Genomic DNA, 25,437 nt, shown 5'->3' on the forward strand with positions numbered 1-25,437 from the left:
AATTAAACGCGCATATTAATGAACTAATTGATGGAAATAAACATCGAATCACTGAACGCTTAATAAGATCAATCAACGAAGCGTATTACAGAGAATACAGACTAACGAATGAACGCTGTTCTCCTGAAATCGCGATTCAAAGGGAGACACGATTCTCCAACGGCACGGATATCAAGACAAAAGGGTGTCGTAAAACAATATCGCCTGGCGGATTGCAGTTATTACGAGGTAGGAAGGCTAGCCGGAATCATCCGGCCAGTTAAAGATTAAAATCTAATTAATCAAGTCGGCGGTGGCGGCGGTAGAGGAACGGGGTAAGAGAATGGAGAAATACTCAATTAAGCTTCAGGCCTTTTCGTCTCTCCCGGGGACTCGAAAGATTTATCTTTGGATAACCAGCCACGGCGGTTGCGTATTTAAATCAGAGTAAATTGAAGAAAAAAGAGGGCCCAGAGAGGGGGTAGGTGTTGAATTCGAGACAAGAGCCTCTCCTCTTTCCACGAGGAGATGAAAGCTTCGCCTAGGTACACCCTCTGATGCTGATCGAAGGTATTATACATAGTTAACCCTGTTAACCCGGCCCGTGGATCGATGGATATTTTCCTGGAGATCGGGTTAACCCTCGGTGTTCGAGAGCTGCGGGTTAAGATGTTGAGTATACCCTTGAAATACAAATGGTACTAGGCGCCTCCACTTTTACTCTTGTTCGATCTTCACTACTCTACCAGACGATCGATTGTATTTACGTGCTTGCATACACACTGGAAGATTGAAGCGTTTCAGATATTCTTGGCTGCACATTGACGTTAATAGATAGGGACCCAGGGTAGATCAAACCCTCGCCGAAAATGTGGAATAGCTTCGTTAAAATTTCAAAAATTTTACAACTAGAGTTTCAAAGTTTTAGAATCGAAAAATCGAAAAATTTCCAGAATTTTTTCATAATTCATAATATTAAATATTTAACAAAATACAAAATTTTGTGTAGCAGGTTTACAATAGAAAAGAAAATTATTGGAAAGTTTTATTAATTTTGGCCAGCACAAAAAGTGAAGGTCAAATGACATTTCTTTTCAGAGGGATCCTAATGAGACAGTAATTATCCTACAAGAGACAGAAAGACAACTTTCACCCTTTCATTGTCTTTTAACACTGAAATCCCAGCCCCTTCGTTCTTTCTCTGAGCGAAACAGAGATGAGAAAGTTTAATAAAGAGCTTCCTCTTTAATCCAACTGTTTCTTTCTTTTTTTATTTTCTGTTTGCCATGGATTAGGGCAGTATTCATTCAAACTATACTCGATTTCAAAGACCGAAGTTCATTGAAAATTCCACTTTTTGAAATTATTTATATTTAACGTCTTTGGGTAAAAAATGAGCCGACTATGTAAAATAACAATACAGTTAGTGGGGTCAGAATAATATCAATATCATAAAAATCAGAATTAATAATTGGCGCAGTTTAAAATGAAAAAACCTTTCTATTTATTTATTTTACAATTATTGCATAAATAACGCAATGGTTTTTTTTTGCACCGTTTGGATAATTTGAAAGAATTCTTTCCTTTTAATTTACCTACGTTTGATGGTTACAGGACGCCTTTCAATTATTCCTATTCATGCTTCAAATAAAGTAATTCGAGCTGTAGCGGAGTTTTTTCTGCGCACGTTCCTTCTATTTTGCTCTGTTACCATTTTGTTTGGAACGTGTACCACAACGATGAGAGCGAGGGAGAGAAATGGAATTTTCAACGATGGTCCGCTGCCAGCCAAATGGACTTTCGATCGACTCAAATGACCACCACCACTTTAATTGCCTTACTTTTTTCTCTCGTTTTCATCGAACTACCGTGTAATTTTCGCGTGGTTTAAGTTTTAAGTGATGCAATCGACGAATTCAATGCGCTCTTTTTAAAATCAAACATTTTTTTCTTTTAGAGATAATAATGGTCGCAATCTACCTTTGCGTCCATTGGCACAATGGGTGATTATAGTACACTCAAATTTTGACGTTTAATTGTTCACTGCTGTATAGATAAAAAAGTATTCGATATTTGGTGAAATAAATTTAAAATCATTAGGTAATCAGGTTACTATATGATGATAATTTGTTTTCTGTTTCAGGTAAGTGCGAACGAAGCATTAGGAAGTATCTCTCGATTCATCAAAAGCAGTAAGTTACTTGTCTGAAACGATCACAGTTTACCGATCCATTAATAAGCGGCCGTTCGAATAGCAAAGAGCGCGGCGGTGGTGGTGACGGCGCGGCGTTCCCCTAATAAATATAGATCGAGGCACGCGCGAGTTTGGGGAATTAATTAGTGAAAATTCAACAGTGGAATCAAGGGAAAAGGCGGGCCTGGGCTGTAAAGATTGGTCTGCAGGTTGGGTTAAGGGTGCCGGGAGCCGATGGAAATGGTAGACTTTGGTACTCGAGACTTTGCCCTTCGGAAACCCTCGTAGCAACGAGCTTCTCCCTCGGGAGAACCTACCTTCATCTCATTCAACCTCCTCCGTTCTTCTCTTCTCCATTTTCCATAGCCTCGAACCAATCCTTGGGTAGTCGACTCTTTTCGACCGATACTCAATATTAACCGCATCTCGCCAACGCCAGCGCCGTTATCGTTATAATAAAGAAGGAGAAAAAGGGGTGGCAAAACGAGTGGGAGAGAGAGGGTTCGGTAGGGTGCAACGCGATTATCTGCGAGAGAGAGAGAGAGAGAGTGAAAAAGGGAGGGAGGTGTATGGTGGCAGCCGTGCCAGATCATTTCAGAAACGACTTGTAGAAAGTGTATAATATTTTCTCCACCTCCGCGTAAATTGGCACGGTCTGGAATATAAAGGGTTATATTTCATGGTTATAACCTGGTCGACGAAATTCCGGAAATTTACTTCCGCGAGTGTCGTCGACTTCCTCAGGGTTATTTCGAATTATTAATATTTTAGGTATTAATTTAATTTTACAGTTGAATAATAATTTTTTGGCTTGGAATTAATTTCCTCTGTTTATTTCATGAATTGTGGTAAAAGAAATCATTAGAAATGAACGGTTGGGTACTAACAATGAGTTTCTTCTTTCTTAGGGTTAAGACTGTGATTAGGTGGTTCTCTGATTGCTTTCTTAGACAAATTACCGTTGGTCGACTGGGTTTTTCATTCTGAATAAGTGATGAGTTCCGAGGCGGATTGTACCCTCGTTGTTTGGTGATTTTTTCACGAGCCACCGACGAAATAGCGCCGCGTTAGAACAGAGGGTAGGAACGCAGAAACGGACAAGTACCCTGGGGCCTCGTGCTAACCCTCTTCATCCTCTGCCGCGTCAGTTTTCACACTACACTCGATTATCCGGCGCGAAGGCAAATCGGTATATTAATATCCATATACCAAAATTCAAAATATTCAAAAATATCGTTTTAAAAAAAGAAATGGACAAAATGGAATGATCTTAAAGAAATGTAATTATAGTGATTTCTACAATACATGGCCATCTTCAGTAACACTAAACACTAAAGATAATAATAATAATAATAATTAATTAAAAATGATAATAAATAAAACATACTTCCAAGTACTCATCCATTGAATTAACGACTTTTGGTGTTGATAAATTATGGCAGTCCATCTTCAGACTTTATCGAGCACGATGAAAGAATAAAGAAAGCAGTGGAAACAATACAAGAGCCACGAAAATGATAATCGTAACGAAGGAAAGAATGGGTGCTGGTGAAATAATATCCGAGTATAAGCCGGCGAGACGAATGAGCAAATTTATTATCGCGTCAGCGGATAGTTGTTGTGTTGCGAGGAAAATGGCAGGGACGTGGGGAATAGAGAAGGTGGTTAGATTGTCGTAAAGGAGGGAGTTGTTTCTCATTCTCATGAATAACGCTTTAACGCCATTTTTTATGGCCACCATAGCTCGTTGTTTCGGCTGAAACAAGCACATAATACCGGCTGTCTCAGTTAAGATCTAAAACCTAAATTATAGCTTTCATTTTTAATTATATTAAAAATACTTTAAATGTAATTTGAATATTTTTATTTTAAGGAATATGATAAATAGAAACATTTAGAGGAAAATTAGTGGAAAAATTTGAGAAAAAATTTCCCCAAAATAAATTTTAAGGGAAAAATTCTGAACACATATTTTAGGGGAAATTCATAGTCTATGGGACACTAAACTTGTTCGAAATAGAAAATATCTCATATCTAAATGCTCGGATCTTATACGAGACAGCCTGTATAGTGAATCGAAGAACGAAATACATGTTCGAAAATTCACTCGACCCTCTAAGACGATATCCCGCGGTTCGACAGCGCCCCAATACGGAAATTTACATTTGGCCAGAGCCTCGAGCGTGCATTTACCGATTCTCAAGCCCCCTTCTACCGAAATCAAGCCGAGAATGCCTCTATTATCGGATCAGACTCACGCTCGAAGACTACGGTTTCAGCTTGGGTAAAAAAAAAAAGCTCTGGCAAAGTAATTGACATTATCTACACCGGCGGGGAATTGAAGGCTGTTGAAAGTACCACCCCAATGGTGGTGGGTTCGTGTGATTGTATATGCATTAGAGCCGTACCGATGGTTGTCCATGAGGGTGAATGGAAACGATCATTCTTTTCTTTCTTTTTTGCCAACGAATAAGAAAAGTGCGTTCATGGGAGGTTCATGGTAATACGATTTATGGTTGGAAATGGGTGTGGTTATGTTGATGGTTCAAGATTACCTCTGATGGATTAAAACGTGGTATATAAAATATTTTATTAGGTAATATTAGACATGTGGGGGAAAATTTTCTTCCCCATTTTCTGATCCCACTTGGGTATTATTTATCAGATAGGCGGTGCAACTGCACTTGTCACTCCGGGCCCGAACGTGTTAGTACGCGTCATTGCGAACGAATCTGCTTTCTTTTGATCAATTCGTCGCGGTACGCGTGCCATTACGCTGTCTCCGCTTTCTTTGTTCGGCTTGCCTCGGATAATCGAGGATCCACGACTAGAGGGGGTGGGGTTAAGGAGACGAGGAGGAGAGAATCCCTTCTATCATTGCTTCTCTCGTTCCTCCGGCAATTTCGACGACTAGCGAAGGGGTGCGCCTTCCTGTATTTTATGGGATGAACGAGGATTTGCACGAGGACACGCGTGGGCGTCCCTTCTTCGAGTCTTCAACTTCGAATCCTTGTTCCTATGTTTAGGACTTCGAGATTCTCTGGCAATCTAAAAGTACAGTGTTGGGCAACTGCGCCTATAAGCTGAGAAATTGAAACTTTCATGTTTCTAAATTTTTTCATTTGAAAATCTGAAACTTTTCTTTAAGGACTTAATTAAGTCCTCCTTTGTTCTTCTTCTGATATGGGTAGATCTACCCAATCATAATAACAATCCCTAATCTTTTCTATTAAACTAGTAATTAAGACATAAAAATGCTGACTTTGGTGTTTAACCATCCGCATCCAAATTAATCCTTATAAAAACCTTCGATCGTTAGAAATATTCGATTGAACAGAATCCTTTGATTATAACTGCTACTGTTACATCAACAAAGAGTGACGGTCTCAAGAGTCGAGTGGCCACAGGACACTGCTGCCAGGAGCCGATAACTACCCAGAAAGGACGAATCGATGAATTTCGTAACAGCGAATTTCCGCGGGTAAAGGGTGGCGGTGGTGCTGTTGGCGAGTGGGTGGGCAGAGGGATGTAACTCGTAGCGGAGTCGCTTGGAACCGGGGTGTGTAGGTGGTTCGTGAGCGAGGACGAAATCAATAGCGCCGTCGGGTTCATAGCGGCGCACAGGAAGCGTCCCGTAGAAAAGGGACAAATGTATATAAATTTAAATCAGACCGTTGGTCCGAGCTACAGTTAGTTTCTTGTTGAACTCGAAAAGAGAACTGTATCTCCTATAGTTGTAGGGAATTCCTATTCGAGGATGAAAGATCTGCCGCTATTGAAACAGTACCCAAAGGTATTGCGTGGCAAAAAGGTTGAACACCTTCAGGATAAGAGTTGCCTTTCGTTTAATCTTATTAAATTATTATCTTTAGCCTTTAGATGGTCATATATCATAAGACTCACTATAATTACAATTATTCAAAATACAATCCTTCCATTTTCCGCTAGATTCCCCTAGATAATGCGATTCCGAATTTTTAACTTTTTTCCCCTGATTTCCCCTGATTTTTTTCCTCAAAATGACACTTTTCCATCCGTCCGGAGAGTCGGCGACACACGGTTCTTGACGCTTCCAAAACTCGAATTTCATAAACTCTATTTGGGTCCTTACCTTACATAAATTAAGAGTACTACTAAAGATAAAGTCAATAAATATTAGCAATGTAATTTCAATAATCTTCTATAAATTTATTTTTAACTTCTAGAACCATGTATAAGCACAACTGACAGGTTCATTATATATAATTTAATTTTCAACCGGGGATACTTTTACTTTCTGGATTTGACATTAAGATTTGAAGAAACAGGAAATCGATTTGCTACAGGTCGGGAATCTAGCTGTCGTTCATTTATGAATCTGATACGGACGTAGATGGTTAGGTGGTGATAAAAGATTCAAAAGGGAAAGGGAAAGAATGTCGATAGCTATAGACATAGTATTACGGTATTATGTAGAGACTTAGGGATACTTTATCCAGGTTTGTAACAATGCAAAGACCGTGTAAGAATCTCTTTCTTTTACGTTCCTTCGTTTCTTCTTTGCTATTGTTATCTAATACCAGAAAGCCGTACATTTTAAATTCTTGACGTTTCAAGTACAAAAGCCTTGCTGAAATTTTTATTTATTTTTAATTAAAAAACCTAAATATTGCAAGCTAAAAACGAATATTAACGAATAAATAAAAATATTAATCGTAATTCAGTTAGAAAAACTTTAAAATGAATAATTCCAAGTATGGTAAATAAATAGAGTCGTTGAACAATGGATGGGTTCGACACGAAATCGCTCGATCTGGCAAAGTTTCCCAGTCGAACAAAGGATTCTAGGTGGCGAAGAAATTTCTAGGCGAAAGTCTCCATTGAGATGGAAATATTCAGGCAGTGGTGCCATTCAAAATTTAGTATCGGAACTCTTCCGAAATTACATTTTATAGAGGCAATTCGTTCTGCGCCGCACCGGGATTGGCTTGCATTAATAATGCCTTTATGTGGCGCACCGGCTAACCCCGAAGTCAGTATCCCACCTCGATCTTTCACGACAACACTAAAACCAGTCTATAAAAACGGCCGTTGTTTATATCTTGACGCATTCAATGCCTATGCGTTAACTACTGAAGTAAAAATTGGCATAAATGTCTTTTATAAGGAGAAACATTATAATAACTATTATTAAGAATACGATTAAAATTTATAGGGTGCTAACTTACATTATTATAATTAATATAGCAATTGTTTTCTACGAACTTTGACGAATGTCTCCCTCGAGATTAATTAAATTAATGTTCAAGTTCGAAATATGATTGCAAATTAGAATTTTCAAGTTAAACCTTTCAACTTGAAGGTAAAGCCTGTATGCCACATTGTACAACAGGATGTTGCAGAATATTGTATTAAGCAATAACTAATAGCAGTTTCGTTAGAAACCGCAATTGCTGTGACCACAAGTGGAATTGTTTCGATGGGGTTGCGCTACTTCGTCTACGCTGCTACCCTGTATAGGAGAAAATTTAATTGTACCTGGAAGTTCTATAAGACTGATTTCTGCACGCTTTCACAGATACATCGATCAATTTTTAATAGAATCGTGGTCGGTTGAAAATTGAAATTATGCGAGTAGCAAACAATTTAATTTTGGCTGTAATTAAGTGAACCACAACTCGCAATCAGTTTCATAGATTATCAAAATTTCTATTGACCGTGTGTCGCGTCAGGTCAAAAGGGTTAAGATGACGACATCGATGGAAAGCCTGGCTAATGAGAATCTACGGGGGATGTTAAGTCAGGTAGCCCAAGTTCTACCACGTAACAAGTTCTCGGCAAGGTGACCAAGTTAAGTAATTTGTGCAGCAACCGGCGAATAAGTCATAACTAAGGTAGATTGTGACTAATTGTGTCCCAAGTGGGAGGGTCGCCGGACGTTTTCCGAAAACGGTTACCTGAGTAAATAATTCGGTTACAATTCACACTCAGACCAATTATGATATGCGCAGCTGGACACATCCAATCGCTCGTTTCAATATTTGGTAGCAAAAAAAGTAATCTTTTTCCTTGATAAAAATGTTTCCTGCGAAAAAGGAGAAAAGCATAATAACAAAAGAATACAACAGTGTCTTTTCCATTATATCATTTCACGGTCCAGCAGGCGGGTGTAAGGATAGAGCTGGTTTCCGACCTGAAAGATAAAGGCTGACCTCCAAGACGCAACAACCAACTACATAGAGAGCAGACTAGGAAACGGAATAAAACTAACACCCATTAATCAGGCCTTAACTCGGACCCGTTTGCAGGAATAAGTGCGCCATGTGAAATAAAAATCTTTTTTTTTTTTCGGGTGCTTTAAATCATCAGTTTATTTCCTAGAGGTACGAAATCGCCTTAGAGTAATTTTAATTGAAATAAGAATTGAATTCTTTATTAAGTTAAAAAATAAAATTTTTTAATTTTCGGGATTCTGAAAGATTTAAAATTTCTAAAAAACGAATTTCCAATTAAGTGCTAATAATGTAAAAGGATTATACATATATACTCATTAACAAGTTTTTTCATAAGAAATTGAAATATTATATTTATTCTGAGTAGAAGAAGAAGAAAGAGAAGGAGTAGCAACACAAAGGATTGAAACGCGTAAGTTGGTCGTCAGGAATTGTAGCCAGAGGAAATAATGAAAAGTTATAAGGGCGACTTCAAAAACGAAGTCGATCGTGGTTGTTCGCGAAACCGTTTGTCTTCCTTTCGTCGTCACCTCTTATCGACTAAAGTGGATTTGCACAGGGAACGCGACTTTCCTCGGTAACGAAAGCTACGGTTATTCGCTGCTTAATATAATACTAACAAGATTGAAATTTCATTTAAACCTTTTCAAATCGTTCGTTCGCAATTTGTTTTTCAAGAAAGAGTCGATTATAAGGATATAGAACATCGACGTTTTATGAAAAATCGAGGATTTTCCGTCGAAATAATTTTGTCAACCCTTCAGACATTTTCCATTAGGTGACCTGACATTTTGTGACAAGATATATTGCATATACCATCGTGCTTGACATTAAAAGGCTCCTTGTCCCCGGAAATGCGCCTGTTTCAACCTTTCCCATGGCAGTTGGTGAATTTAACGATTCTAATTTCGTAGACACCCTCCGCTCCTTACAGCGTTCGTTAATTGTTTCGACGCAGGCTCGAGTGGATTCGTACTTTAGCCGAGCGTCGAAATTGGAACGCAAAATACACGACTGAAGATTGTTTAGGTAAAGGAATTTCTCCGTTTTCCTTCAGCGAGGACATTTAAGCTGTGCTTCTTAATTGCACCGCTTCGGTTGCAACGCTCCTAACGAATTCAAAGAGAACGAACGATCAGAATTCTCCAGTGATCGTTCGTCACGCTTTTCTGTGACAAAATTTCAATTCACCTTCGTGTTCAAAAGATTATTTTCAATTTGTGACACAAGTGTTGCCTACTTTGCTTTCAATAAAGAATTAATTGTATACGACGGCGACAACTTATTACAAAGAGATCTTGAAAAGAAAACTTTGCGTGCTAATTAATAATTGTGGGTTATTGGGAATTTTGAAACTAAAGATGACTAAAATAGAGGAAGAATGCGTGGGATGAAGGACGATGAGTAACCAAAGGTGCAAAACGCAGGATATACAACATTGTTGTGATACAAGCTGAACAAAGTGGCTATTAAACTAGCTCGTTACCTAGGTGAGCTTTTTGAGCACGGTCCACTCGTGCCACTGGTAATACTGGGTCAAAAGCGTCTACTATAGACTCGAGCCGGGGTCAGACGTCGAGTCGGTTGGCATCTCCGAGCACTTCCAAGCCTCGCTGCTACTCGTTTTCCTTTTCTTGGACCCTAACGAATATACCAGCCTCGTCCATTCGTTTTATGCTCTCTTAAGGGAGGCAGACCCGTTGCGCTAAGCTTCTTCGACTAAGAGATCCTTACTTTTTAAATTAACGATGCTACTTCCGTTACTTTTCTTTTTTTTTTTTTCTTTTCTACCCTCTGGCCTTTTTACTGGCAACCTGCACGAGAAACTGGCGTAACGCAAGCCGCGATTTACAAATTTGTAGCGTTAAGCAGGCTGTTCGACGGACTCGCGCGTTTCTTTAATCCTACAGACGCGTTGCAACGAGCAACTTTGATAATCCAAACGTTCCAGACTCTCTTTTAAAGTTTTCTACTCTTGGATGCCAGTGCTGTCTTTTTTTCAGTTCCACTGGGAGAGAGTGCTCTTTGAAGGCTCTTGGGTTAGGTCTGGTCTGTTGTGAACAATGTTACTGATAAAGGCTGATGATATTGGATTCGCGAAATGGAAGGTGGCGAGTTCAAATCCCACTGCAATCACTATTTTTTTTTATGTATTTAAATACTTGTTCGTCAAATTTAATTTCACAATATTTCATTATAATCATATTTAAATAAATTGTAAACTGAAATTTAATAAGTAAACATTTAAATACATGGGAATCAGTAATAAAAAAATTAGGAACAAAATTTAATTGCAGTGAGATTTAAACCTGAAACGTTTTGTTTGAAAAAGCAGAGAATGTGAGAATCATTTTTATTTTTATTTTTAATAATTCATTTGTCCGTTTGATTTCATTCTCTCTTGTATAAAAATTGTTTTATTACAATAATTGATAACTAACTGCTTTATTTTGATGCATCGCTTTATCTGTGAACGTCTGGTTGAACTCGAATATTAAGCTACACAAATTGTGTACTGGGTTAGATTTGGTACGTAAACAAAACCGGTATCGTTAGCATCGATCCATCGGTCTCGTGTTATCGTTTCTGGTCAATGATCACCGAATTCCGATTGACGTCGGTGTGTTGGTTTTGTTTTCGATTACCGTTTTTGATAGGGTCCTCTCTGTATCTCTCCAAATGAATTCCACGTTGTTACAACGACCAGCGGAATTCTCTGTCGCAGTTTCAGCGATATTTATGAAAATTAGCAGCTAATTCTTTGGAAATACAATGGACAAACGGGCTAAACATACGTTCCGTTGGATCTGAAATGACGAGGAAAACGATTCTATTAACAAGATAAATGTTTGCGATTTTATGTTTCAATTAATGGGATTCCTGATACAAAATTAAGCTGAAATTATAATTTAGAACCAACATGCACATTATATTGTCCGTGGAGCACTCAAATGCCCGCAAGCTTAAAACGTGCCCGTGTCTGTAACTGTACTCGCATGCTGTTTTAGGAACCCGTGCATTTTAATATCTGCTTCGGACATCTGATTCAAAGAGATTCTAACTGAAGTTAACCACCTGACTTAAATTTTTATTTTCACGACTTCATCGTGAGAACGTCCACCATTGCTCAGAGCCCATTAAGAATCCCGAGTTCGGAATAGCATCGTCAGCGTTTCGGCCGATCGGCGCCGATGGTTAATTAAATCAGAATCAACATTAAATTAAATTGAAGCGGCGCTGTGCCGCAGAATCATCTCTTATTCTACGTAGCGGCCGCTCGGATCGTCTGAAAACTTCCGATAAGAAGAGGCGAAGAAGGAGGCAGAATAGCGAAAGGTAGTCGGCTGAAAAGGGAAAAGAGAGCTTGCAAGGCTAAAGAGTAGATCGAATAAGAGTACCCTAAAGTATCTGGCCGAATCCAGCTTCCTTCCTTCCTCTCTTAGCTTCTTCCTCCTTACCATCCTTCCTTCCTTCCTTCCTTCCTTCCTTCCTTCCTTCCAACCATTCCAAGTTTCCAATGTATAATTCCGAACTTTCCGCCGACAATGGCAGTTCGCCGCAGTTCCGCAACACAATTGATCGCTCCGTCGCGATTCGCCTCCTCCTTCCCTCTTCGCCTCACTTGCGAGGAGGGTGAGGAATCGACAAGACTGGGGAAGGTCCTTCGCGAAAGTTGAATGTAAGTAGGTTGGTACGCGTGTGCCAGGCCTAACGTAGCCGAGGTGCTGACGAGCCGATTTTATCGAAGCTGTTTTGCACGCCGAAGCTGAGCAAGCCCCGACGCAATTGTGGAAAGCACAGTACGTGCGTGCCAAAGAGATTCGAAACTAAAGATTCGTTTTCGTTACGACGTATTGTCGATGTGGTACAATGCATCGGTACGCGAGGCATGGGGAATTTATTGTGTACACTGACGAGGATGGTGAATTGTCCTAGGGAAACTATTGATGTAGAGAGTAGAGAAAGGAGGTATTAACCATTCGTGTTGGAAAAATTTTGTCTAAGGTCTTAAAAATTAAATATTTGAATTTTGGAACTTTCTACCGAAAACTTAAAACGATTCTGATATTATTTCTGAAGAAGTTCGATCTGAAAGCAGATCGACTAGCATTCGCAGAAAATATGGAAATCGCGAAATCGAAATGGTACGATAGATCCGAGAGGAGGGGGACAAAGTCGGTGGTGGTGCGTTCGTTGGAAGGATCATGGGACACGATAACGTAAAAAAAAGTGTCATAAATCACGGTTGGCTCGGTAGAATCAGAAGCGACGGATAAAGGAATAGGAAGAAGAGGAACAGCGGAAAAGGGTGGAGTGGTGTGGAAAGTCGATGGTAGAGGGTCGAAAAGTCGGGACGGCGCGGCGGGAATATATCACCCGAGCTATCTCGACGTCTCCCGAAGCGTGGCATAACTAGTGTAGCGAGATGCTATCGGTTGTTTCTGACCGGTGTAGAATCGGCCCTTGGATGAGTATATTAGACGGCCGGCAAGACCCTCTTTAGAATTCGCTTTGCAGCGAGCCTGACGAATGTGATCCAGGCACGCGGCCTCGCTAGCTACCGTGTGCCTTTGCCAAAGCGAATATTCATTCCCAGCTGATGTAATGGACTACCTTGACCCCCGTCACCCTTATGTATTTAAATAGTTACGGTCGATGGTAAATCCTGTCGCAGCAAAGCAATGATGGGCAAGGGTGCGGTGCACGGACACGTGCAAGTGACTTACCCTCACTGGCACCGATAGACAGACCATTTTTCAATTTCATACTTAGCAAAATTGAAAATTTAAAAATTTCTATATTTCTAAATTTTCAGATTTCCAGATTCCCAAATTACCAAATTTGTAAATTTGAAAATTTAATATTTCTAAATTTACAAATTTATGAATATGAATATTTGATATTTCCCAGAGCTCTGTCATCGCTCTAGGTACCGTGTACACCATCGCCCAAGAGGGCAATTTGTTCATCGCTACACAAAAGCAGTTATGGATATTGGTCACTGAGAGTGACCATTGTTAAAACGGCAGCTGATAAAATTTTTCGAGGAGGATATATGATAATGTGAAATATCGTTTAGTGAACATACGAAAACAGAAAGAACGTAATTACTTCTCTTTCGCATTTTAGTGAGATTAAACGTCACCGGTAATACGTGCAGCAGGAATCTGCTTCGTCGAGATTTAGATAAATTTGAGAAATTGGCTGCAGTTATTCAGATTTCACGACAGATTATAACTCTCTGGGTAGGGTAATTAAGTGGCCGGTTCTGGTCTGGCTCACCAACGAACGTGCCATCCAGCTAGACCTGGCCTTTTTGGCGGACCACCATGGAATTTCAAGTGGAATTGGGGGATTATTTAATTCGCGTCTTTGGGGCTAGAGCTTTCTCCCCCTATCGCTCTCTCGTTCACCGTTTTAACCGTTTTCCATAATGCCTGCCCGCGTTTACCCCGATGAATTAGCATTTTAATTAGACACTACTCTAGTTCGACGTGTCCACAATTAATTCCATTATGCCTTTTTAATCAATTCTCCCCATTTCTTGTTCTGACGTGGATTGATGGACGACGCGTTAACCGTGGTGGTCGCGTGACTCTTATTTACATATACACGGTAGAAAACAATTCATTTTAATTGACTTTATAATATAGAGAAGCTTCGAAATAATATCAAATGGATACGGAGCCTATTTTCAAGCGGCCTGTTATCAATGTGGATAGGCAATATCTAAGGAACGCCAGAGTTTCCGTTTCCGGAACGCCCACGATTTCCGACCGCAATTTCCAGAAACTGTCTTTTATCAGGCCGAAGGCCGCGTATATGCCTATTATTGTTGAACCTATGAGAGAAGTTGTAAATATTTTGTTCAAAATATTCAATTCACACGAACTCTATAAGACGTCGAAGAAACGGTCAGCATGAAATTCAAGCCCCTGGCGTTCGTCTAACCTTTTCATGAAATGGATTTAAATTTAAAAAAAGGAAAAGGTCGCGTTTCATGGAGGACACTCCTTTCCCGCGACTAAATTTCCTTCGATAGGGTGCTTTCGCGGTGGCAGAGGAGAGGACACCGAGAAGAAGAAGAAGAGAGTGGTGAAAAAGGAAGAAGGACCCTTCGCCGTCTGTTTACTCGGTCGTCTAGGCTGGCCGCAATAAAGGAATCGGCGAGAAGGTAGAATTCGTTCCGACAGACGGAGCTAGTGGTTTCCTCAGGAACGAGCGAAAAAAAAAAAACAGACGAAATCCACGGGATGGATGAAGGAGGACGATTCCGTGGAAAAAGAAGAAGCTGGAGGGAAAATGAGAGACGAGGAAGAGAGAAGACGCGCGGAAGTCTAGATGGGATGGGTGAATGGGCTTCTTGGAAAATGAGAAGAGACTTTATCCAGCATGGATGGATACCGAGTGAGAAAGTAACCCCTTGAAGCAGCCAAGGAAAGCCTCGCGGAACGAGATACTCGAAAGCTTTTTGGCCTTTAGCCGACATCCACGGCCGACTTTAATCGTATCCATTGCCCTGAGACATTGACGCTGATTTCCCTCTGCAATTGCACCCCTTTATTAACCCCTCGTGTGTATGTGAAAAAAAAAGGATGTCTTTTTTTATGGCTTCAAAGTCGTCTGGATAACAAAGCGTTGCGTTTAGAGGGTAATAAGTGGATAATGATACGGTGCTGAATAAGGGGGATGAATTATGATTATAATAGTAGACAAGCCTGTTACAGAGATTCCTGGATATTGGTAAGCCCTTTCTGCATTTCAACATTTGCAATCGTGCTTCCCAATTCCCAATTTTTTCACGAATATTGAACCACAAAACATTTCTCCTATAATTGAAACTCATTAAACGATAATACACTTACATATCGCAGCAACATATTTATACAGAGCTTACCACAATGTAGACACCGTTAATACTAACGAGAACGACGAATTAAACTGATTATAATATAATTAATAATTTCACGGATTGGTAATAATTTCACGAATGAATGCCGGTTTAATTATAACGAACGCCAGCATAATACAAATGGTTCGAGGGGTAAATAGAGATTTCTAATCATCGATTAGAAGTTTTTAAAGTGGCCGTTTAGGTAAATGACCAATTCGAGTTTCGTCCATGGAGCAGCGTGGGGCTCATCCTTGTGTATCTCGACTAGATAAAGCCATCGCTTAAACGGGCGACGGTATAAAAAACCCTTGTATTATACTCCTCTGTAGTTTAGATTCTCCAAGGATTTTGTACGGATCAGTGTGGGTGTAGCTTAATGGCCGCGAAGCATCCGATATCGTCTTGACAAGAACAGTGAAGCGCGCATGCGCCGACTTAATAACGTGTGCTGCTATGCCCCACAGGAATTTCGAGAATAACGGTCCCAGAATTTACTGTACAGAGCAACTTTAACTTAATGTAAATTAGTACATGGCTGAATATAGATCGGCTCTGATAGTCGCTACGATGAAAATGTACAGTACCGAGCATGGTACGCTTCCCTAGGGAAAATGGCGTTATAAGGGGTGGCGGAACCATTTACGTATAAACGTTTACTAAAGAAAATTTCGGTTTAGTACGAGTACTTTTTAAAATTTTCTTTAAAAATTGAACCATTAGATTTCAGAATTTTAAAGTTGGAATTATGAAACCCTAAAATTTTGAAATATTTTAGTGGGACCTTTTTTGGGTATTTACAAAAATGTTACCATAGTTAATCAAACCTTACGTAGTCAGAACCACTGAATACCACAAAATGGTTTCAGAGTTGGTTATAATTAATCGTTGCCAGGTAAGATAAGAGGAAAAGAAGCGAGGCGTAGGCAGAAAGGTACGCGGCAAGAATCATCTTGCCATTCGGGGCGTGTATGCAAATGAACAGTGGATGCCAGGATGCTTTTCTACGCTGGAAAACGGCTGGTTGCGTGCACGCTCCTGGTCAGATAACTTGGCGCGATTCGGTGAATTTGCATTTTTAGCGAATTTACAATTTGATTAGGCCCATGCTGCTTCTAACTACTGACGATCTCTGCCGCCAACACGTGCTGTTATTTTCCCGGCCGGTTACGTTCCTTGCCTCGGCTGACTTCGCAGAAGACAGATTTTAGATAGTACACTCCTGGGACATATTTAATCGTAACGATATTCTCTTTTCCTGTTCCACCACCAACTTATCATACGAAGACTTACCTTTTTATCCTTGACACTTGCATCACGGTTTCATGATAACAAGACTGTATACGTTTACGCGTTAAGTAGTTATGAGATTGGTGCACATTATGCAAAATGCAACACTTAATTTTTTTCAATATTGAAATTTTGGAATTTTGCAAATTCTTTGTTAATTTTATATAGCAGTGGTTAGTAGAAATATAATACCTATCAAGGGAAAAATGTATGGAAGCGTTATTAGGAATTGCTCGCATAGAATAGTCTCCCTTCTTAGGGGCGGTGTCTACCCTGAGCGTCTAGGAGGTCTAAGAGGAGGTCTAATTTTAAATCAATTTCTACCCGATGAATATTACAACGCACAAGGGGAATAAATAAAGGATCAGCCGGACGAACTGGAGGGTTCCAGTTTCCCTCGGTGGTTTCTCTTATTTCGCGTTCCACCATATATCAAGACACATCGAAGTCCTTAATCACGGCAGGGTCAGTTTACTTGGACGAAAGTGGAACGTTGAGGTTCATTGGTGACCTTTTATATTTATTAACCTTCGAGTCTATTTGGAGGTACCTATACAGTCTTGTATCATTTGATATACCAAATTGAAACTAAAGGTTTCATCAATTTTCTTAATACAAAAATGGCTGATAGCTACTTATAGCGAACCATGACCGATTTTGAAACGTGAAACGTAAACGTTCTAAGGGAAATGTATTTATTGATAGTCCTGTCAGTTGTGGATAGGAAGAGCAGTAATGGATAGCATTTCGACCATAAACCGCACTTTTATTGACAATCGAGAGTGATATGACCACATTTCGTTCACTCTATCACCGATGCCACTAATCTTTTCGAGACCACATGCGAAATCACATCGGCCAATCGTTCTCGTTCAACGAATCAACCAGGACATTATATTGTAGTTCACATTTAACCTTCGGGTCATTTTAGTTCCATGTACCTATACTATACGTTCATTGACGTAAGTAGGATTTTATTGGAGGGTGAGCCAGGTTATTTTTTACTCACGAGTAAACTCACGAAACTTAATCCGTCGATAAGAAATTTTGTTAAATTTTTCTAAAATTTAAGATGGCAATGTTTGTCAGTTTGGATTTCTCACGGGCTGTTGAAGCCATTAAACATCTGATTCCACGACTTTTCCACCTGTAAGGTCGGTTAATAGCACCATTCCAAGGGTTTCGTGATTTCGCACAAAGGCGTACCGTGATTGATAACAGCTAGAGAGAGATAAGAATATGGAAGAGTCTGTCCCTGGATAACAAACATGCGAACGATGCTTTAATTAAATGTTATCACGAAATCGTTACGTGTAATCAACTGTATCTCATACGTTACCTTCTAATCTATCTACACGATGATAAGAACTAAACCAGACTAAACTAGCTAAATTTTAGTTGCTGAAAATTACTATATAAATTTTTCACACGTAAGAATTGATTAATGGAGGGTGGGGGCTAGAAGGAACCCAGCCAGCTCAACAGAAACGCACCCTCTTGAAACACAAGCAAGAATCGGAACCATGATATTTTCCGATGAATCGGAGACGGTTAAAGTGATCCGGATTCAGTGCTGGTTTAGCACTGTATGGGTATAAAAGGGGGTAAAAGATGGTCGATGGAGGGAGATGATTCTCGACGGCAGGTTCGCGTGCAGGGGCGACATGGCATGTCAGGTTATTCCTTTCAGATCGCTCGATGCCAGTACGCCCGGTCGCTTTGACAGCGTGGTTGGCGTGATACCGAAAGCTTTAGAGACCGCACCGGATATGAAACTAAGTTTGTTCGATCGGTGGTTTCGAAATGCCACGGTGAAACGAACTTTGATGCTTGAACGAGCCACAAAACAGGTTACCACCTCCGCCCACTGGAAATAAGATGCGTAGAAAAAAAATTGTATTGGCTCGTGACTTAAATTCTATTGTAAATCAATTGAAAAATAATCAATTAACCACCGAATGATAGCCAGCTTGAATTTTGCTGAAAAATTCGTATCATATCATTCGTTTTGAAGACGCGAAACTCCGTGACCAAACTCATTTACAGGTGACGAATCGAAATTACATTAATTAATCAAGCCCTCGAATTTTCGGCCCGTTACGAGGGATAAAAGCCGTCCCCTGTGGTTGGCACCGTTTCTCTCACGCGAGACACAACGACGTCCCCCGTGTTATGAATGTGAAAACAATCGACTATCAACGGGCTTGAAATTTCATTTAAGTACGTTCGGTGAAATTACGGTTTGAAATCACTCGGCACAACGAAAACTGAGAAAAATCGATCGCGACCTACAGCTCCGAGCGAACGTTACACGTAAACGACGCTTTCGAATGTCAGCTACAGATGTAACGAAACGGGAACAAAATAATTACGCAATTTTTAAATTTCGTTTGAAAATTGATTAAATACGTGGTTCGTTAATAAACTTTTGCTTTGTCTGATGTTTGTATGCTTTCCGAAAATTGATGCTTGACGTGAAGAAATGTAATTAAAAATGTAAAATTGTCGAATGTTTCCCTAGTGCCCGCCGAGGGGCTTGAAAAATTGGAGATTTAGAAATACAGAAGTGTCAAATCTTCAAATCTAGTGTCCTAGAGTGCACGCCACTTGCACGTTTGTGCGCCCTTCGTTGGGGCAAATGCTCCTCGCGTTCTCACAAAACACACAAACGGTTGATCACGACTGCGGTCATTTCCATTTCCCATGTATCAGCGCTTAATTGCCGCGTGATTTTTTCGCCCTGCAAAGAAGCTGATTATCCCGTTGGGTAGGTAGGTCGCCGATTCAGCTGTAATACGTGACCTGACGAAGGGGTTCGAGTCTGTGGGTGCTGTTCACCCAGGCTGGCTTTCGCCCTGGAGATTGCGCTATTACGCTTCCCGGACAATCAGTGCGAGACAAATGAGAGGAATACTGATGCGAGCCACGGGGAACGGCCTGAAGGGCGTCAGACTTCGTGTCCTGAGGGGATGGACGAAAAGGGATGGATAAAAAAAAAAAAAAAAGTTGCCGCGGCCAGAGAAATTTGCATTCAGAGACAAGAAGGAGAGAGAAAGAAATAAATTAGGTGCGCGGCGAAGTGACTTTCAATTGGGGGTGTCCGGGAGTTTTTTCCTCCCTGCCCGTCACTTGTTCCTCCGGCAAAAGGGAAAAAACCTATACCTAACCTGAAAAGAGGACTTCTGCTAATTGCATCCTGTCTAACGTCGCTCGTTAGCCGGCATCCGTGCCGGGAAAGAGAAGGAAGACACAAGGAGGACACGGGAAACTTGGTGGCTCCGTTCGACGAAAGCAGTTCGAGATGAAAACCGAAAGGAAAAGAAAGTTGGAAGTGGTACTTATCGATGCCGGTGATATTCATCGAAGAAGTGCTGTCCAATTATATCAACTCGGAATATCTATGGTATTGGTTGCACTGAATGGACAGTGATCAGGGTATCATCGATAAAATTGGAAATTTTGAAAATTTCAAGGCGAGACAAAATGAAACCAACTACGAAGGCAACGCTATTACAGAACAATGCGAAAGCCTCGGGCCCCTTAGCCGTAGAAGTAATTCACGATCAAGATAGCGGAACGAATCCTTCAAACGTAAACCATCCCACGCTGCTTGCCCCATCCCATCGATAACAAAAACGTAGAAATTTTTCCCTAGACCCTGTCTCGATGCTCGGATATTCCCATGATGAAAATTGCTCGCAGGCTTCGAGCCGTGATGACGTTTACGAATCAGAGCACGGCCGAACGAAACGAAACTGATCGCGCGCCGTGCCGCATAGCTACGGTACCACGTGTGCTTGGGGGTAGAGACGTGGGACTGGTCCGAGCTTATTCGGCACGTCTACTCTGGTCGACACGCGTGATCGTGCACGCGTACGGAACGAAACGGGAGGAAACGGCACGCGTGCGTGTCTCTTGGTCCACCAGCAGCTCACGATTTAACAGAGCAAGGGGGTCACGGACGACTAGTTCGCGTTAAGGGTCACACTCGGTTGCATCCTACTCGCACGCCGGTCAATGCACGTTGACCGGGCCGGAGCGGAGCGGTAATTTCTGATCCCGGGCTACAACGACGACGACGACGGATTGCCGTGTGCGGGGGAGGTGAAATGGCGAACGAAGAAGGGAGAATGGCGCGTGGGAGCAGAAACAGATTCCTGCTGCACAACCGGTTCGCATAACGTTCCGGTGCCTTCGGCTAGCCAGAGTCCCACTCGGGACCCAGGAGGTTAAGTAACCTTCCAGAAATATTCATCGACCCACGTCTGTTCGCCTGTCTTCCCATCTAACCGTCATCGATTTTTAATAGTCTTAATGATGGGTAGGCGGATAAGAGGATAGACGGATAGGTAATGCCTAGCACGGGCTCGGATCGGCTAGATGGAATCTAGCTATCTCTGCTGCGAGACCGAGCTTCTTGGCGGTCACGTTGATTGTATCGTTACCAATCCGGAAACGGATATCGATTCCGGCATTAACGACCTTTGTGCAACTGAATTTCTACGGATCTTTGTTGCGTTTATGCAGAGTTAGCGAGCTTCTTTATTTGTCATTCAAGGACAAATGTGTTCCGTAAATCTACCTAAAGATATTCAGGATATATTCTGTTAACTTATCCTATCGAAACTCAACTAGTTTTTATTAAGAAAAACAATTAGCACGCATCCAAACGATCCACTTAAAACTACAGACAGCGTAGCTAATAGAAAATCTATACGGTCCGTGTCATTAAAATCACTGAAACCACCTATAAGAACTACACCCGCTCGAGGATTACACTTAATTTAACAGAGATTCTACTCGAAATCGAATCTATCCGCAGACCTAAATTGATTTTCGAACGGTGTTCGTGCGCGACGTAAGCGCGCATGTACCAATATGTAACCCTTTCTGACCCGGTTTCTTCGCCACGAGCCAACACACCGGATCCAATTAGCATTCGCGAGATATTGTCAGTTTCCCAGTTATATTTAAACAGCCTCGAAGCGCAAGTTTCGTTGCACAGCTGCCTTTACAGAGCCTTTGACAAATGCGTTTCGATTTCCAACTACAGAATGAGAGTTGGTTACGTTTGAATCGGTAAGGTTAAAAGCGAGCATTGAAGCATCGACGATTAGTAAAGCGCTTTGTACGATTTCCGAAACACGCAACGAACATTATTCCGTTCGATGTCCTTTGGATTGAACGGTACCGAGTGGCGCGTGCATCGATGCCGCGTAAGCAGTATTGATCGAGCAGGTGCATTACGGTGCTGGCCCCGCAGAAGATGGCGGAGAATACGGGCTTGCGGAGATCTTGGCAGCGTGGACAGGCAACGCTAAAATCTACTATCTGGCTAGAAATGAAACGCTCGATTCTTATTTATTTTGCCTTCATTGGATTTTCACCTGGATCGATCGACGCATTCATACTCGTCGGAGATAATTAGGATTTTTTCTGGGGTAGGCCAAGTATCTTAGAAATTTTAGAATTATTAAATTTTGGGATCTTAGAATTTTTGAATTCGGGGAATTCAGAAATTCCCTGGACATCTCAAGAGACATTACTTTCCTCTCTTACGATTTCTTTAAATCCCTTCGCCTCTTTGGTAAGGGTACATCTACTCAAATGTAGTAGTATACCACAATACCTTCTTTTTTAAACGTATATGCAGATATTGTGTCGACTCTATCTCATATTTCTTGCCATTTGTATGCCCCTTTAATCTCGTAATGCGTTCCGCCTAATTGCACGTAATTAGCTGCCAATAACGGTAGGCTCGCGTGGCATCGAAATCAGAAGCAAGGCTGCTTATTAAATTGCACATGGAATCCATTATCTCGATGAACGTCGATCGAGCAGGCTGGCTGGTCGGCCAAGTATTCTACTCTTCCGTAGCTTATATCATCCCCGAATATAGCCGTGGTGTTCTACTGTTCTCCGTTGAAACAGGGTATATACTTCACTTTCGGAACTATGCCTATTAATACCTTTGGCCATGGGATCCAGCTGACCGCACGAGGTCAGAGGGAACGAACGAGAAGCTGAGGGATTGGCGACCAACCGTAAAGCGCCGATAGTTGAAGCAGACTTGCTTGATCGTTCGATGACTGTGCGGAGGGATACAGCAACTGTTAGCGAAGAAGGAAATGCTCCTGTTCGTTATCTACAGTGTACCGGGTGCTAAATCAAGTGCTCACTGAAGGACTCATGGAGAAAATTTATGAATTATCAACATTTCAAATTGTCAGAAGTTGAGAAATTTAGGAATATTAAATTTTCGAATTAAAAAATTAATTAAATCGATTAAACACTTGAAATTCATTAATGCATTTAAAAATTTTATTGCAACTTAAAGTATTGCACATCAAATTTAATATGATAAATGCTGAGGAATTCCTGGTGAAGCCAGAAATTACAATTTTGGTCTGCGTCCATTGATCAAGCGAGCGTCGTCATAAATTGTTGATTCAGTACTAGCACACCATACTTAGATGCTAATTTCAACACTAGCTCGGACCACAACTTGGAGCGATGAGGTGACCAGTTTTACTCCCTCTGCAAGTATGGCGGTCCTCGCGAGCAATGGACTGTTCACGGCCAAGGTGTAGTACGTGTTTAAGATGGTGTAAGCCAAATCGGACAGAGCCTTGGTAGGGTTGACGGCGTGGATAGCCTTGATGGTGGCATCTTGGATAGCGGTTGGTATGTCATCTGTACCATTCAGGCGAGCCAGCAGACGAGCCCTGGCCAGTCCGATTCTTTCCCTCAGGCCAACAATGGGGGGCAACAGACGCAGGCTTGGCAGCTTGGGCACTTTGGCGACGAAAGTGACGTCGGTGAAGTCTACTTCCGACAGCCATGATTTCAAGTTAGGGAGACCGCCGAAGTCTAAAATGGCGGTGTGATTCTTTGCAGCTATGAGTTTTTCCACTTGTTTCTGGATGTCGTTGCTCGTATTATTTGACGACGAGGCACTACTAGAAGCTGAGGCTGAAGCTGCGTTTGCGGATGAGGCTGCAGCGGCTGCGGCTTTGGCTGAAGCGGCTGCGGCTTCGGCTGAGGCTGCAGCGGATTCGGCACTGGAAGCGCCATTGGTAGAGTTACTGGAAGCGCCACTGGTAGAGTTACTGGAAGAGTTACTGGAAGTACTATTAGAGGAGCTACTAGAAGAACCACTCTCAGATGATGCGTTAGAAGAGTTAGACGCTGGAGCTCCACTCTCAGATGATCCACCAGATGATGGGTGAGAAGAGTTAGACGCTGAAGTTCCATTCTCAGATGATGCGTTAGAAGAGTTAGATGCTGGAGCTCCACTCTCAGATGATCCACCAGATGATGGGTGAGAAGAGTTAGACGCTGAAGTTCCATTCTCAGATGATGCACTAGATGATGCGTTAGAAGAGTTAGACGCTGAACCTCCGCTCTCAACGTCCCTCCTGAATTTCTGAAAATAAATTTTTTGTATTATTTACACGATAAAAGGGGCACTGAAAAGGGAGTGTACAGTGCTGATCAACTGTATTGTTTTGGGATAATTCTGGTTACATTACTTATCTTGTATAGGATACTAGTACAGAATTTTGTGTTCAGGCGTGATGATAAAATATTTAAAAATCATACAATCACACAAATTAATGCAGCGTACTTTGTAGTAAATTAATAGGGTTCAAGAACTGTCTACTCCTTCCAAGGAGTATTATAATTGGAACAAGATTCACAATGTAATAATTTTCTAGACACTTAATGTGACTAATAGAGCTAGAGAACCTGTAAAATTTCCTACGGGACTTGGGAAATCCCCTAGGGAAGCTATAGAATTCCTTGAGCGGCCTATAAAATTCTCCCCAGGTCTATAAAAATCCCTAAGGGACTTGTGAAATTCCCTATACCTGAGGGTTTAGTACCCTTGGGGCTATAAAATTCCCTGGGGAACTTATAAAATTTTAATTACATTTTATTAAAATACTATATACATATATTTCACGGATATTTTCTTCAACTACAAAATATGCAATTTTTACGAAGTTTGTAAGACAAGGTATAGTGATATATTCAAAAAGTAGTAACTTACAGGAGAAGCGACAAGAGCGTAGGTCGCTCCAACAATGGCGAGGAAAACGATGAGTTTCGCAGACATGATCACTTTTCAACTCCGTACTTTGGTACTGACATCTTCATCCTCGAACAGTCGGGTATTTATACGAAACCGATGAATGACACCCGGAAACGAATAAAAGGCGAAGACAATCTAGTGCAGCTGTGTTTGTAATTATTGCATAATTAAGTGTCATTTCATAACTAATGGTTACTTATTCTAATTTACATTTAGCATTGTAACAAATTGTGAAAACATACACAACTTCTTATTCTTTTTTTCTTCGAAAACAATACAATTCTGCGTTAACAATGTTTTTACTGAAATTATAATACATTGTGACGCAATATTAAATTATTATGAATTTCGCACGCGTTATCGCTTGAAAGGATATTTAGCATTCCACAGACGACATTATTGACATAGTAAATGTTTTGTAAGTTTGGGTCACTATTAACCCAATTTGTAAACAGATATAAATATCTTATATCTTTTGATATAAATATCGTACTATATATTTTATAATAACTGTACGATATTTTGTGGGTATTGCAATTGATTCCTCTTCAGTCACCGAAATGCACTCAAATCTTAGGCAGCCAATCAGTGGACGCGTTACCGATAATCTTGAACGATACCTCTGAATCCAGCGAACAGAGCATGTTGTGCGTTGCTTTCGTCAGAGCGAATCGACAGATCAGAGGCATCGCGTCGAGAACCGTCCTCCGGCATCGATGTATGTCGGAACGCGACGGTGAACGCGGTCCCTCATCACTCTGACTGATTAATTCAT

General features: G+C 41.0%; 2 protein-coding genes across 12 annotated transcripts in view; one reads left to right on the top strand and one right to left on the bottom strand.

The window, feature by feature from the left end:
* The window catches only part of Ten-m (teneurin transmembrane protein Ten-m), a 329,037-nt gene that overhangs the window by 220,049 nt on the left and 83,551 nt on the right, over nucleotides 1-25,437 (top strand). The window lies entirely within an intron of this gene.
* Nucleotides 21,294-24,712, bottom strand: LOC117607570 (uncharacterized). Its single transcript, XM_034331425.2, has 2 exons — nucleotides 24,621-24,712; nucleotides 21,294-23,993 (listed from the first exon to the last, which is right to left on the bottom strand). Exons 1-2 carry the CDS (start codon nucleotides 24,684-24,686, stop codon nucleotides 23,037-23,039), a joined length of 1,023 nt encoding a protein of 340 aa, XP_034187316.2. The 5' UTR covers nucleotides 24,687-24,712; the 3' UTR covers nucleotides 21,294-23,036.

The sequence above is a fragment of the Osmia lignaria genome, chromosome 6 (genome assembly GCF_051020975.1).
Source record: "Osmia lignaria lignaria isolate PbOS001 chromosome 6, iyOsmLign1, whole genome shotgun sequence".
NCBI classification, from domain to species: Eukaryota; Metazoa; Arthropoda; class Insecta; order Hymenoptera; family Megachilidae; genus Osmia; species Osmia lignaria.